We start from the raw sequence: 15,786 nt of genomic DNA on the forward strand, positions 1-15,786 counted from the left end.
ACGTCACAGTTGGCATCGCATCAAAGTATTTAATTTATCTTATACTAAAAATACAGGGACAGAACCTAATTAGGCTGTATTGCATCAACACTCAAGAACAAAGGTGAACTTTCCCCAGGATGTCACTGATTTTATCTGATAAGTTACTGGCTGATGTGAAACTATTCATCATACCCAGGTGGCAAAGTCATTTTACAGACAAGGAATGTTGTAAAAGGTTTTCCACCAGAAATGATATCTAGGACCTTCAAAGATCACAACCTGGGTGGACAACCCGGTGAACTACTGGAAAGCTACAGGCAGCGATATTCAATATGGTCACCACTTTCTTTGCAAAACCCTTTAATTGAAGGTTTTCTATGTTATAGGACAAGGCAAACAGAGTTAAACTTATCTGGAAGTTGACATCAAGTTGTTAATGTCAAATCAATACCCTTTTATTATGTGTGCAAAAAGCTTTCTAGGACACTACCATGAATATACCACCATGTGTACTTTGAAAACATTTGTACTGTATATTCAGTGTAGGTTACTTTTTTCCCTTTTTTTTCTTAAGAAATTCAAATTTCTCTAGTTCTGGGCCATGTGAATGATTATTTTGTGTTCAACTTTTGATAATTGTGTCATATGGGCAAAGCCAATTTTCAGTTAATAACTAAGAAGAGATATGTGAAAAGTGAAATAAATGTTTTGCCAGAAGGAATTTTGTTTATTTCATGATCAAAATAGGATATTTTGCATAAGAACAAAGAAATTGATTTGCACAAATAATAAAAGGGTATTTATTTGACACTAACAACTTATCTGGAACAACTTAAGAGAGATATGTTTAACTCGGTTTGCCTTGTCCTATAACATAGAAAACCTTTTCAGGTGCAGCAGAAATGCATTCTCTGTTCAGGAACTTGTATGCTCTCAGTTTGCCCAGATCAGAACCCTCAAAGTGATCAGCTTTGGATGTATACACAGTTATGGTGAGGTCTCGGGAGAACCATCATGTTAACTTTTGAACATGTTCTTGTCAACCATCATTGACAAGAACGCACACATCGCCAAGCCAGAAATCCTGCCATGCAAATAATTTGGATGGTCTCTGGAGTCTGGACAATGGGCATGTAGTTCTTTTAAAAATGTCCATTCTAGTGGACATCAGGACAATCTTCATGGACTTAATGACTCAATATTGTTGCTGGAGACAGAACTGGAGCAGACCTTTTCTGTACCAGATAGTTAAGGGAGATTCAGATGTTGAGCTCTCAGATGATGAGAGAGATGAGGCTTTCACACCTTGAATAGAAGAGGGTCAAGAAGAAGAAGAAAAAGATGCAGGAGGCTCCATGAGTGCACAGATACAGACATAGAGACAGATAGGGACGAGCAGGAAAGACATGGCCCTCTGTGGGCCAAGAGTAGCACGTATGTCTTATTGTTGTTTTTATTTTAAGTGGAGCCATGAAAAATGAGAATGCCTCAGGAATGCCAAGTGTGTCCCTATGAGCATGGTCAACTGGAGAACACATCCATACATCTAGTTAAGATGACCCTACAGCCCGTGCCGACTGGAGTCCAATGAGGTACTTTTCCCAGTACATTGATTACAAAGTCTTTGCAGATTTGGCAGCATTCCAAAAACCAAACAAGTTATTTAGTGATCAAATATACAGCAATGTTCAGATGAATTACTTATTTATTGTTTATATAAAGGTGAATGCATTCTTGTATTAAGATCACTCTATAAGCATAATGTGTTACATAGTTTATCTGTTAATTATGGTGGACTTTTCACAATAATATGGTCTTGACGTCCTCTGAAGTGGACATACTGTAACATTTAAAATTAAATTAAATTTTAAAAAGTCTAAATTGCAAGATGTTTTTCAACCCTAAAAAAAAAGATATACAAAAAAATTGGAAGAGACTTTTTTTCCTCGGTTCCCAGGAGCATATAGAGGTTGCAGTGTTTGGACCCTCACTGTAGCTTTCCAGTAGAGTCAATATCACCATACGGTGCATTTGAGACTTCCCCATTTATTTATGGAAGGCTTGCTGACAGGGTGGACATTTTTGACTAATATTAGCATTTAATGAGTAAATGGTGGACCTTCAGTTAGCAACATGATTCAGTTACCAAGGTGACTGTGTACTGTACTGTTTAACAAATATATTTCGAATTTCTGAAAGGTTTTTATTAGGGCCGGGACTCGATTAAAAAAATTAATCTAATTAATTAGAGGCTTTGTAATTAATTAATCGAAATTAATCGCATTTTTAATCGCATATAAATATTTGACTTGAGAACAGTGAGAAGCAATTTTTTTCACATGGATTTTAGTATACCATTAGGCGCATTCACACCGCAGTACTTTTCCCACAAAGGTTCATGAGAACTTAGTTCATGAGAACAAATGAAGCCGCTGACGTCACTTCTTCTTCTTCTGCTTTGGGTTTACTGGCAGGCCGCAAACCACTTCACGGCGTATACTGCCGCCCAAAGTCCCCGGCCGGAAGTCCCCGGAGTTGGGGACTGGCTTCAGTAGAAGCTGCTGGGAGTCCCAGCAGCCTTCCGAGTAAATCGCCAGAACGCCGACACCTCCTCATCTCCACCGCTCCCATGTTTTATTTTGTGTTGCCATAAGTTAGTCTCTCTGCGTTTCTGCGCTGGGCTAATGCTAATAATGCTAATGCGAGGATAATAAAATGGCGGCTTCACCAAACTTTTTGGGAGTTTTACGGGGCGTGGTTTGCAATCCGCCCAGCCAATCAGAAATATAGCTCTTTTCTCACAAAAGAGCCGTACGAAAGTCCCTGCTCTCTAGCAGCTCTCTGCTCTCTAGCAGGGACTTTCGTGGGGGTAAAAAGGTTCTCATGAACTAATTTTAGTACCGGCTCTTTTTGGTGTGAACCATAGACTGTATGGTGTGAACGCGATAAAAGAGGCTAACGTCCACGCTAGCTGCTATATGTTTTGCATTGAGGTGATACTTGAGGCTTGATGTGCTGCGGTGATATGCGAATTCCTTTTTGCATAATTTGCACACAACCGTGCTCTTATCAACGCTTCCATCCGTCCGTTTTTTAAAACAATATTTCCCACTGTTGTTCACTGTGGTTTGTTGTTGTCTGAAGTCATGAACGTTAGTTGGTGCTCCAGTATAATCGGTACGCCTGAAACTCATCCAGTGAGAAACGTTCCGCGGTGCAAAAATAAGTGCGATTAAAATGCGTTAATTTTTTTAACGCGTTAATTTTTGTGTAATTAATTAATCTTAATTAACGCGTTAAAGTCCCGGCCCTAGTTTTTATATTAATTGACATTTCCCTATGACAGAGTGGACATGTTAAGCTTGACCACATCCAACTACACACATAATGATTAAAATGTCAAAATATAAGTAAAAAAATGTACTTTGCAACTAGCCAATGTCTCAGCCTCCATTGAGGAAAGACAAAATGGTGGTAGTAATGTCACTGAAAACATCAGATGTTGTTTATGGGGCAGTTACCCCTTAATGACAGGGTGGACAGCAAATGACAGGGACACATGAAAAATGTTCAATATTATTATGAAAATAGAATATACATGATAAAAATGACTCGTTTTATCAAATAACTCTTTGAGGACAATAAAACCATGTGGTATGTAGTATAATTTAACCACTTATTATACACACACTGTAGTTAGCAGAGCAGTGTGTGGGACATGCCAAAATCACGTACATCCAATGAAAAAATAAGGTATAAAATGAAGGAAACACAAGAGACTTATCATTGTACTGATATGTGTGTAAATGTTTGGCCTTTTATAATAAGACCTCAGAGTTTCATTATTCTGCTACATTTTCATGATAACTGAGTGATTCTGATGGGGACACCAAAGTTACTTTATAGTGATATTGACCCAGCTATTTGACCGGGTTGTCCAACCAGGTTGTGATTCTTCAAGGTCTTGGATATCATTTCTGGTGGACAACCTTTTAAAACATTCCATGTCTGATTTCCCTAAAAAATTGGGTTTTGCCCCCTGGGTATCACTGAATCCTCATGTCATACCTCTGTGTGTGGTTCAGATTTGGCCTGAATTTACTTTTGAATTGAGTTGTCTGTGCTTCAGTGAATGCTTCATTACTTGTGTACTAACAGATTAATTTAAAGACACATTACATCTGTCTGCGCTTTGTATTTTTGTGGATAATATATATTTATTTGTATTCATTGTTGAATAAAGTTTAAATGATTGTATCACTCTCAAATTAGTCAGTTCACTGTGTATGTTTTTTAACTCCACAAAAACATCCACAGATTATCACAAATAAATATAATTTCAACATAAAACTGAAGAAAAAAAACACAGAATAAAGGTAGTTACAGTATGGCTTTATTACTGCAAGTATCACAATTATGTGACATTCAAATATGTTTCATAAACTTTCTGGGCATTACAAGTAGTGCATGTTTTACAGGATGTGTTGGTATAAGAAAATGAAATTCAACACAATACTATATGTAATCCTGATGTCAAACATCTTATTTTCAAGGTATGTTGATCAGTTTGATCTAATACTTCTTGAAAATCCTCTTTGCGTCCACGCCCTCGTAGTTGTAGCTCTGGTGAGAAAAGATCAGGTCAGATTCTGTTAATATATTTACTTTATAGTCTCTGCCTGAGTAATCAGGGGGTTGATTAATAATTAATTTCTGCATTTTAAGTCCTTATCCATAACATATAAGGGAATATATATGACATATAGACATCAGATTCTGACAGGTATCCCTTCTGATCAAAGTGTTTGTTATATAATGTGGATTGTTGTCATAGTTTGCATGCATAATATAAATTCACCACACCTGTATAAGTTCATCTCCTTGGACGATTCTGGTTGTTGTCAGTAGCTTTCCGTTGTCCTTCCTGTTGAAGGCCCCCTTCAACATGTCTCCCTCCATGGTCCATGAACCCTGTGGAGTGAAACATAAAGCTTATTTAAAAGGAATACTAGGTGTGAAAAGTTTTGCAGAAGGTTGACAGTTTTATGACTGGCACTGTTTGCTGTAGTGAGTACGAATCAACAGGGCACAAGGGTTCCACAATGAAAGTCATAAGTCAAACCTTGAGCTAACAAATGAACTCCTACTTGTAGTTAAAAGTGATCGAAATACCAACCTTATGTTATAGTATTAAGAACTCAACCGATGATTACACTTAATGACTAAAACGTAGGTAATAGGAGAGAATTGGAGTCTTTTCCTCTAACGGTCAGTTACTATGTTAACTATAAAGTGCTACGTATGATGTTAAAGGTGCATCCACTCTTTTTCTTACTGATAGTTCCGTTCCGTCGGCCAGGCTGTACTCGAAGGTGACCCCCAGGGTGAAGTCTATTTCCAGGTTGCGGAAGGCGCTGGTCTCCTTGACGTGAAACTTGTCTCCAGTCTGTTCGAGGGTTACCTTGAGGTTGTCGTGAGCAGCCAGCTTCCTCTTCACCATGTTAATTCCTATAAACAAACACATAGAAAATATGTTCAATGGGCTCTGAACAATCAGAGGAAGTTTGACAGGATTTAATTACTTTACAAGCACATGTAGTTCCTTTGATTGTGTATTATTTGTAGAGTGTACTGTAAGTCAAAAGGCAAACATGTTCAGTGAGACTTAAGCTCCAGTATTTGGCCATCTATTTGAGCAGTTATGGTCACACTTTAACAAATAACTTTTTTAAAGTGATTAAATAAAACACACACATTACTATCAGTTTGATGCACAAATGACATTTTCACACAGAAACACAAAGATCTTGATTAAATTAAAACATCATCAGTGCTTTCTTGACTGTTATACAGTGCTTCCATTATATCTCATAACACAGAGAGTTCATGTTCATCATAATCAGAATAGCTTTATTAGTCCCACAGAGGGGAAATTTATATTGTTACAGCAGAAAAAGAGCCACAGACAGCTTATTACATATGTTACATGCATTCAAAATGACTAGTTGTGACTTTTTTTTTTTTTTTTAAACCAATGCATCAAATTCCACATATTTAAAATGATTTGCTTGAATTATATAGCATGTAATCAGCCTGGTTTGATATAACTCACCCATTTTTTCCATGAATTTCTCATAGTCTTCATTGCGATCAATCTTCCAGTTGCCGTTGAAAGTCATGGTGGCTGTGAGAGTGAGCTGGACAAGTCTGCAGTAAGGAGTGTCGTACTCAAAGTTTGCCACTCCTTTTAAACCGAGCTCGGTTATCTCCTCATCTAATCTCAATGCTGATGTGGCTGTTTAAAGCTCAATTTTTTTAAAGGCAGTACCCACTGTATGGAAGATGCTTTTGCCCTTAACAGAACCATTACATCGAACCATATGTCATATATATATATATATATATATATATATCTGTTTGCAAAGGGGGGATAGTCATCAGTGCAGGACTGCATAAACTAAGCATGCAACACTTAGAACTGAAATATATATTTTTAAATGTCACTTGAATACAATCATGTCTGTTTTGTGCTTCCCTGTACACCAAGCTGAGACAAATCAAAAATACTAGTCAAACAAATTGAACCATATAGGAAGAAAATGTTCCACAACTTTAAATTTGCTCTGATGTAATCTTTACAAACCTCTTATCACTCATCCAAGATAGTACTGCACTAAATGTAATTGCTTTGTACAAATACAGCGGTGATCAGTGAGGTAAGGTTGATAATACATTTCAAATCTTTGACCTTTCTTTGACTGCCAATACTGTATAAACGAGACCTTTGATATTCAAAGTTAATATTAAACAATCAAACTATTGCGTGTCATTAAGATACACTAAACTGAATATGATGTATAGTCTTTTAGGTAAACATAAAGCAAATGCAAATATTTAAGGGTGTGTGTTTTTTTTAGTTTAGAAACATTATGTGAATGAACAGAATGAGTTTTTCTTCTCTTAAAATGTTAGAGTGGACAAACAGGAAGAATTAAAAAGCACTTCTTCAACACTGTAGTCAAGTCAATAAAATATGCCCAAAATGGGGAGTATATTTCTTATCTCAGTCTCCGCTAATCTTATGTTGCTCAAGAGACATGTGGCTGACCTTTAATACTGAATGAATTTTCCTCTTATCAAACAAATGACCTTTACACGAATTTGAGAACAACTTTATAAAGCCCTGTCAAAGCCAATCTTTAACATAATTATCTCCCACAATGTTTTAATGTTGTTCTAGCGGCATAGATAAAAGTACATACACCATAACCAAAGGAAGGTGTGGCGCAGTGGATTAGTTCGTTGGTGTCCGGCACAGGGAAGCGCAAGTTCAAACCCCACTGCAGTCAGCATGTCGTTGTGTCACTGGGCAAGATATTTCACCCCAAATTGCTCCTTTGGGGATTGTTCACAGTATTGAGCAAGTCGCTTTGGATAAAAGCGTCTAACAAGTAATAACTGTTTTGGTATTCTCTGTATGACTACGAAAGCTCCTGCATTATTTGGATCTAACATTTTACAAATGTTGAATGTTTCTTTGGAGCACTGATCCACATAATAAGGTTTTTTGTTTAATATGGTTAGAAGGAAGCTTGTAATGGCAGCATACATTTAGAATTTCTAGCTGAAAGATCTCTGCTTGTTTCATCGTTAATACCATGAGTGGTCATTGTCAACAGATTGTTGTTGAACTGGGAACATTACTCTGATTTAAGCATCATCACTACACTAAATACAAGTAACCTATTTAAATGATTCATTTAGGGATTTTATTGAGTATGTTTCAAAGTGGAACTTTATTTACTGACCAGCAAAAACAGGCCTGGACTTAGTAAAAAATAGAGAAGATCTTTCAACAAACCGCCCAGGAGAAATACTCTTAAGGTTAGTAAATAATTCAGGTTAGTTAACAACTCTGGAATTACACTGTTTACCAGAATTGTATTTGAGGGAGTTACAGTAGGGGGGAGTTAACACAAGTTGAGAAACAACAGGCCCAATAGGCCTGTTATGTTGTCTTGGCAAACATTAATTTGACTTACCCATCTAAGTCCAACTAACTCTTCTTTTAACTTGTTGTAGGTTTCCCAACCTCTGAGACCACATTACTGTTTTAATAACACAGCTAGTGTGAGCAGGTTCTTGACAAGGTGAGCAGGATATTGAACCACCTGGGCCGTATAGTTTCCTGCTAATATAACTAGCTTACCTTAGTTTGTACGTTATTAACTATTCAGTTAGCCGGCGAGCCGCCATCTTTGTTTTGATTCGGGAACAGAGGCGCAACTTGAGAAATGTGTGAAAAACATTTTATAATGTTTAGATTAGCGAAGAGTTTTTCTTCCAAGTGTTGTTATAAATATCGGATGACTACAGTGCAGCGAGAATAACGGTAAGACTCTTTTTACGTTATTGTTCAACCCAGTCTCACGGCATTCCGTGTAATAGTCTCGAAATTAATTTAATCTTTTGATCGTGTTCACCAACACGATTTTCCCATTATTTTCGTGTCACACAGAACGATTTTAAAAGCAATGTATTTCTATTGGTAGTATGTTTCGTGCCTGCACACGTCTTTTTGTCCGGTCGGGTCTTGGAAGACCAGAAGCTGTGTGGTTCATAAAAACCTTTTCTTACTCAATATCAAGCCACGATTATTGTTTTATTTTAAATTGTATAATGTCTGACTTTTTTGCCGTCCGTGAGGAAAATAAATGGGGCTCAGAGCCTCAGAATACTGAAATCTGTATTTTTAAATCTTTTTTTCTTTCAAATTTGTTGTTATTTGGTGCAGGCACGAAAGATACTACCAATTGAAATACATTGCTTCTAAAATCGTTCTGTGTCAGAATACTGAAATCTGTATTTTTTCAATCTTTTTTTCCTTCTAATTTGTTATTAATTAACTATGTGACACGAAAAAAATGGGGAAATCGTGTTGGTGAACACGAATCAATAGATTCATTTCGTGACTATAACACAAAATGCCTTGAGACTGGGTTGAATTGTTTCTAAACTAAATGCACAAACTGGGCTAGCAGGTAGTTTTGCATTAATAATAAGTTGTGCAAAGTAACTTAGTACATTTACTCAAGTACTGTACTTAAGTACTGTACTTTGAGTTACTTGTACTTTACTTGAGTATTTACATTTTTTGGTGGTAAATGTGTAGGCTTATACTCCACTAAATGTAATACCTTTAGTTACTTTGCAGATTTGGATTAATGAAATATATATATATATTTGAAATATAATCAACACAACAGGATATGTTTTTGTTACATGTGCCAAGTGCTAGGACTGATTTAGGTACGAAAGCTTTTATGTGCGCAGCTCCTCTAGCTTGGAACACTCTGCAAAAAGAACTGAAACTGAGCATCTTGGTTCCCCTGCATCATTTTAAAGCACGGCTAGATGCAATGACATATGAAAGCTTTAGCGCAAGTTCAATAAGGAAGACCTAACACGAGTCACTTACACGTCACTCTATGGCTCCCTTCCCCCCTCATTAAATATGAGGGCGTCACCCCTCAGCAGCCAATAGCTGCACATGCTAAATGCCTTAAATGCCTGCTCTCCCTCCCTGTCAGTTGTCATTTGCAGATGACCGCAACCCGCCTCCACCCCTCTCGCCTCCAGTCTCCTCCAGGACAAAGCTAAACCTTCCTTCTTCAGACCGGTCTCACCTACTCAGCACCACCACCAGTGTCTAGACCCCGGGGATTTCATCGGAGCGGTGCTTTCCCTCCTGAATGATTATCTTGCAAACCGGGGCCTAATCGCCAAACACCATTACATTCTCCTGTTGTATTATCATGGCAATCATTTCATTCATATGACGTGTAAACAATAAATATGTAATTCTTACATCACGTCTCTCCGGTTTGAAATGATAATCTTGGTACCTGTCGATAGGTTTGTAAATTGTACCCCTGTAATTATGTTGTATGATGTCCTTTTTATTTTCTGTTGTTTTTCTGTTTTCATGTCTAACCAACTTTGCAGGTCTCCCTTGAAAAATAGATCGTTTGATCTCAATGGGATTTTAAATAAAGGCTACAAACAAACAACACTTAAATAAGACTTTAGTTACACCCGGATTAAATAAAACTAGCAGGACCTCACAGCAAGTATTAAAAGTAAGCATAGGACACCAAACCAACTGATACCCGTCTGTCCGCCGCATCTACGCACTGTACAACACACACCTACACACTGTACCACACACACACACCTACACACTGTACCACACACACACACCTACACACTGTACCACACACACCTACACACTGTACCACACAAACCTACAGCTCCTAAAGCATAATCAGTCTACAGCCGTTGTGTATTTTATTATGTGAAGGACTAAATGGTTTTGGAAAAAATATTGACTCTTTGTTTGTAGATATCTACTAAACTAAAGCACTGTGTGGTACAGTGTGTAGGTGTGTTGTACAGTGCGTAGATGCGGCGCACAGACGGTTCTCAGTTGGTTTGGTGTCCTCTGCTTACTTTTAATAGCCTACTTGTAAATACAACTTTCGGCCCGTAATTTCAATTCCCCATTTCAGCGACCAGAGAGAGGATATATATCCAGTCTCTGATTGTGTTACGTTATTATGAGAGTGCTCTCATACTTTAAATATATTTGTGTGTGTGTGTGTCCGCATCTGTAGCCTGTTATTGTCTCATTATACCGCACTCTCAATGAATTCAAAGTAAATATGTGGGGGAACAATGTTCAGCTGATCTAACAGAGATTATAAAATACAGCGCTGTGACAAAACACTCGACAGCTGATGCAACTGTTGCCACGTAATAATGAACGGACGGCTCTTTAAAATGACCGCTCAGAGGAGAGGAGTTCTCATTTCTTTAAACGTCTGCTGCTTCCCCTCCTCTCTCCTCGGTTCCCCTCCTCGGTCCTCCGCTCGCATCTCCTGTGGGCGGGACTAAGTCTCGAGGATGGGAGTCGAGGAGGGGACATTTAAGAATTGAGAAGCCTCTAAAGTCAAGCCAGCCCGCACGTTGTATTGCGGTCTGATTGCGGTGTGCGAATATCCTGTAAAAACTGCCTTCAAAATAAAAGCGTTTACTCTGTCAAAAGCAAATATACCTAAAAAAACACACCAAACATATTCATATATGCACTACGCTCTACATCAGCCAAACGACTCGCTGCACCCTCGCTGCGAGGGGGACCCAAGTTCCCATCAGAAAAACATGTGGATTTGCTATCCTGGCTCCAAAATGGTGGAATGAGCTCCCCATTGACATGATTGATTGATTGATTGAAAAGTTTATTAAAACTTGTATATTGGGTACAGTACAGTACAGCTCAAAACATACAATTGTTAAGGGGATGCAGACCAGAGAAAGACTTTCGTCTTGTTTACATCAGGGTCCCCCATTTCCAATTCATCATGTCATTTAAGACATATAAGACATATTTGACATACAGATGGCTTATTTACAATTTACATACAGGTGTTTTTTGTTTTTTTTACATACAGATTGCTTGTTTACAATTTTCATTTTAGATTTCGTTCTAATACATCCTAACCGGACATTTAAGACATACCAAGTCTACAGATATACAGTTAGTAACAGAGTCTAAAATGCGAGTATATACATAGATGGGGGGGGGAAGCTGTCCATTGAACGACAGGTTGAGATTTGTACCATTACCGGGGCCAGTTTTGCAATGCTCTCCCCCGAAAGTGCTCTTTAAGAGAGGTTTTGAAGGTAAGTATAGTTTTACTTTCCTTTACAGTTGTGGGAAGAGCGTTCCACCTTGATGTGGCATAATTGCGAAATGTGTATTCCCCCTTTTTTGTGCCAAATCTGGGTTTCACATGATTTGTGGAGCTCCCTCTGGTGTTATGATCATGGTATTCCTTGACCTTTGGGAAGAATTGTGACATGTACATGGGTACCATAGAGGTGTAGTGGATCTTGTAGACCAGGCCCATTGCAAGTAGCTGTACTCTGTCGTCTACTCTAAGCCATCCTAGGTTGTCAAAGTGGGCAGAGGTGAGGTGGGTTCTAGATGAAAGGTCAAGCAGTAGTCTGACCAGTTTATTTTGCGATGTTTGAAGTTTTATTTTTAGAGCCTTGGAGGTGCTATGGTACCATGACGTGCAAGCATAGTCATAGTACCCTTGAATGAGTGCTCCTGCCAGAGTTTTCAGGGTGTTTTTGTTTACCAGAGAGGAGATCCGGTATAGGAATCTAGTTCTTTGATTGACTTTTTTTATTACATTGGATGCCATTTTGTCACAGGAGAGGTTTGCCTCAAGAATAGATCCTAGGTATGTAATTTCCTTCTTACTTGTGACAATAATGTCGCCCACTGCAACTGAGAAGTCGTCGGATTTGCTGAGATTATGTTTCGAACCGAAGAGAATGGGCTCTGTTTTACCCAGGTGTAATGATAATTTATTATCGGCGAGCCAGGTGAAGATTCTGCCGAGCTCGGAGCTGAGGGTTTTTTCAACCTGCAACCTGTTCCTGCCAGAGACCAGCAGGGCTGAGTCGTCCGCGAACAGGAACAAGTTGCAGTCACATGCTGATGACATGTAATTTACATAAATTAGGAACAGTAACGGACCTAATATGCTTCCTTGTGGAACACCACAGCTCACTGGGAGGGGGGGGGACAGAGTACCGTTTACCTCCACCATCTGTTCTCTCCCCTCCAGGTAGGATTGCATCCAGCTCACCGATAGTTTATCAAAACCAATTGCTTTTAGCTTGTCAATCAGAATGGGGTGATTGACAGTGTCGAAAGCCTTTTGTAGGTCCAGCATCACCATGCCGCAGTACTTGCCCTCGTCCACCTCTTGTTTGATGTGGTCGCTCAAATAAAGAAGGCATGTGTCAGTGGAGTGGGATGTTCTAAAGCCAGATTGAAATTCATAGATTAGTTTATTTTCCGCGAGGTACTTTTCGACCTGTTCATATACTATTTTTTCCATGACTTTCGAGATGGAGGTAAGTATAGAAACAGGGCGGTAGTTGCCTGGGTCCAATTTGCTGCCCTTTTTGTGCAGGGGGGTTACTCTTGCAATTTTGAAGTCTTTGGGTACTTTTCCCTGTTTTATGGAGAGGTTAATTATGTGAGCTATGACTGGTGAGATGGCGGTTGCTGTGTCTCTGAGGAATTTGGAGGGAATATTGTCGTGGCCAGTGGCCTTGTTAGGTTGGAGGGCGCTCAGTTTAATGAGTACCTCTGCTGTTGTTACCCTTGCTAGACTGAAATCATCTTTGCGTACCCCTAGGTTTTTGTAGTAGGTCATGATGTGAGCTACTCCAAAAAGCCCTGAGTGGGAGGGTAATTTATTTACAAGAGTTGTGGCTATGTTTGTGAAAAAAATGTTCAAGTACTTGGCCACATCCAGTTTGTCTGTGATGAGCCTGTTATCTGTCTTTATGTTTAAGTTAGAAAATCTCGTTTTGAGTTTTTTACTGCAGCCAAGCTGGTTATTGAGTAATTTCCAAAGTTCACGGGGTTTATTTTTGTTTTCCTCAGTTTTGACATTGATGAAATTCTTTTTGGCAGTTTTGATCATGGAGCTTACGTCATTTCTTAGTCTGTTTCTTTCAATTTTGAGTTCAGTCACGTGGGCCTGGAGTTCACTGCTCGTGCTTTTGGAAAGCATTGACTGACTTTTATGAAACTCAGAGCATTTTTTGTCTCTGGTTTTCATGGCGGTCAGTATGCCGGAGTGCATCCACGGCTCAGCGCGATTTTTTACCCTGGTTGTTCTTAGGGGGGCCAAATCATTGAGTATTGCAGAGAATTTGTTTTTGAAACCAAGCCATGTTTCTTCAACTTGTGTAACACTGAGCTCATCTGACCAGTCCAGGCTCTCCAGTTCTAGGTTAAAGGCCTCGCTAGAGTAGTTTTTGAGGTCTCTAGATATGACTGTTTTGTGACAGCCGGCCCTTTGTTTTAGCTTTTTGCGGGTACAGAATATCATATAATGATCACTTAACCCGCATGCTATAACCCCTTTACTGGAGATCATGGACTTGTCAGAGGTCAGAATGAGATCAATGGTAGTTTGTGTTGTTTCACATACCCGGGTGGGTTGGGTGATTAGCTGGCTGAAGCCGTGCAGATCACAAATCCTACTGAAGGACTTGAAGACGGACGTGTCTTTACGTTGCATATCCGTGTTCCAGTCTCCAATAATAATTGTCTCTACATCCCGCACATCAGCCAAACACCCATCTAATGTATCATAAAAGTCACTCTGTTCCGGTGGTCTATAGATTGTCCCGACTATTACAGATTTAGCATTGTCAAAAAGAATTTCAACCCACACAGATTCAATATTTTCATGATGCAGGTCAGTTCGGTTTTTGAAATTGGTGTCTTTATGTATGTACATGCAGACACCACCTCCATTCACGTTCCTGTCCCTTCTCACTACAAGATAATCTTCAATTTCAATCTCTGAATCTGTAATGGAATTGTCCAATTTGGTCTCAGAAAAGCATAATATACTTGCCTTACCGTTCATGAATAGCTGCCTGAGTTCAGCCAGTTTGTGTCTCAGGCTGTTAGTGTTCAGATGAAAAATATGTAGTCCATTTTTGTTGCTTAAATACACAATGTCGTCAGCTTGCAGATATTTGTCTTTGTCCGTTACAGCAACCGGCTTGTCGTGGTGGTGGTGGTGGGAGCAGTGCTTGAATTGGAATGAAAAAGGTGCCAGTACTCTAAAATCAGCAACTTTTTCAAGTCAATTTTATATATACAGCCCACAAACAAGAATTTGGCTACTATAATGCTGGTGGGTTTGTCTCTTTACTACTGTATATTTTAGAAAGGTTCACTGTACTTAACATTTTTTATGATAGGCAGCGGATATGGCTAAAGCTCAGTAAGGTCAATATTAACTGAAAATATAACAATCAAAGTCTAGATCTTCTGCTGAAGACACATGAAGCAGAGACCTTTCAGATGAGAGCCCCTCTGGTGGTGTTCAACATTAATGACAAGGAAACAAAGCTCTGGTCAGAAGCCTTTTTATAAAAAAGCTTTAACAAAATTAAGTATTTCTGTACATTTTTAATGCAATCTAACTTTCCAACTCAGAAAACGAAAAACGAAAAAGTGCCAAAAGTCTTCTCACATGGCTGAGCTGCTTTGCAATATACTTCACCACTGAAGAATACAAATATGTATAAAGTAAACTATGATGCAATCTAACTTTCCAACTCAGAAAAATGATAAAGAGCATGAACAAAGAACATGTAAAAACAAATGCAAAATGTGCACAATCTAAAATGAGAAACTGTAACTGCAAGTAACAAAGTCTGAGCCATGGTAAAGAGTTACATTGAACACCAAGCTGATCAGATAACTCCCTGGTTGGTCTGAAGTCCTTCTATCTCCAGGATCTGTACAAATCGGCACATTATGCCAAAAGTCTTCTCACTGGGTGAGCTGCTTTGCAATATACTTCACATTGTTAGAAAAGGCTCCAGAAGGCCTTGGGGACATCAGTATCAGGGGCTGGAGCTGGACAGGCTCTTTCATCAGCACTTCTCCTTCCCTTTGCCAGCCAGGACCTCACATACTGTTCCGGATTGAACTGTCCTAGTGATGGTCCATTACATTTAATGAAAACCAGGCTGGACAGTCGGCTGACAGAGAGAGCATTCCTTTTTGCAGTAAGGATATCGTTCATGCAGCTGAATGCCCGCTCACACTCACTAGTGGAGACAGCGATGGTTCGGACTGCTTTCAGTAGAGGCTCCATGGCAGCAGGTGTACGGGATGCCCTGGTTTCCTTG

General features: G+C 39.1%; 1 protein-coding gene across 1 annotated transcript; it reads right to left on the reverse strand.

Moving 5' to 3' along the window:
- Positions 1 to 4,353: 4,353 nt before the first annotated feature.
- On the reverse strand, positions 4,354 to 6,216 carry fabp2 (fatty acid binding protein 2, intestinal). Its single transcript, XM_034203095.1, has 4 exons — positions 6,095 to 6,216; positions 5,318 to 5,490; positions 4,846 to 4,953; positions 4,354 to 4,605 (listed from the first exon to the last, which is right to left on the reverse strand). The coding sequence occupies exons 1-4, from the start codon at positions 6,159 to 6,161 to the stop codon at positions 4,555 to 4,557; spliced, it is 399 nt and encodes a 132-aa protein (XP_034058986.1). The 5' UTR covers positions 6,162 to 6,216; the 3' UTR covers positions 4,354 to 4,554.
- Positions 6,217 to 15,786: the final 9,570 nt, after the last annotated feature.

Source organism: Gymnodraco acuticeps, unplaced genomic scaffold (genome assembly GCF_902827175.1).
Source record: "Gymnodraco acuticeps unplaced genomic scaffold, fGymAcu1.1, whole genome shotgun sequence".
NCBI classification, from domain to species: domain Eukaryota; kingdom Metazoa; phylum Chordata; class Actinopteri; order Perciformes; family Bathydraconidae; genus Gymnodraco; species Gymnodraco acuticeps.

Excerpts from the sequence above, each read along its gene's own strand:
- fabp2 (XM_034203095.1), bottom strand. The coding sequence starts at position 6,161 with ATGACTTTCAACGGCAACTGGAAGATTGATCGCAATGAAGACTATGAG. Across the intron at positions 4,954-5,317 it reads CCGACGGAACGGAACTATCA|GGTTCATGGACCATGGAGGG; the intron begins GTAAGAAAAAGA and ends TTCACTCCACAG. Across the intron at positions 4,606-4,845 it reads AAGGAGATGAACTTATACAG|AGCTACAACTACGAGGGCGT; the intron begins GTGTGGTGAATT and ends TTTTCTCACCAG.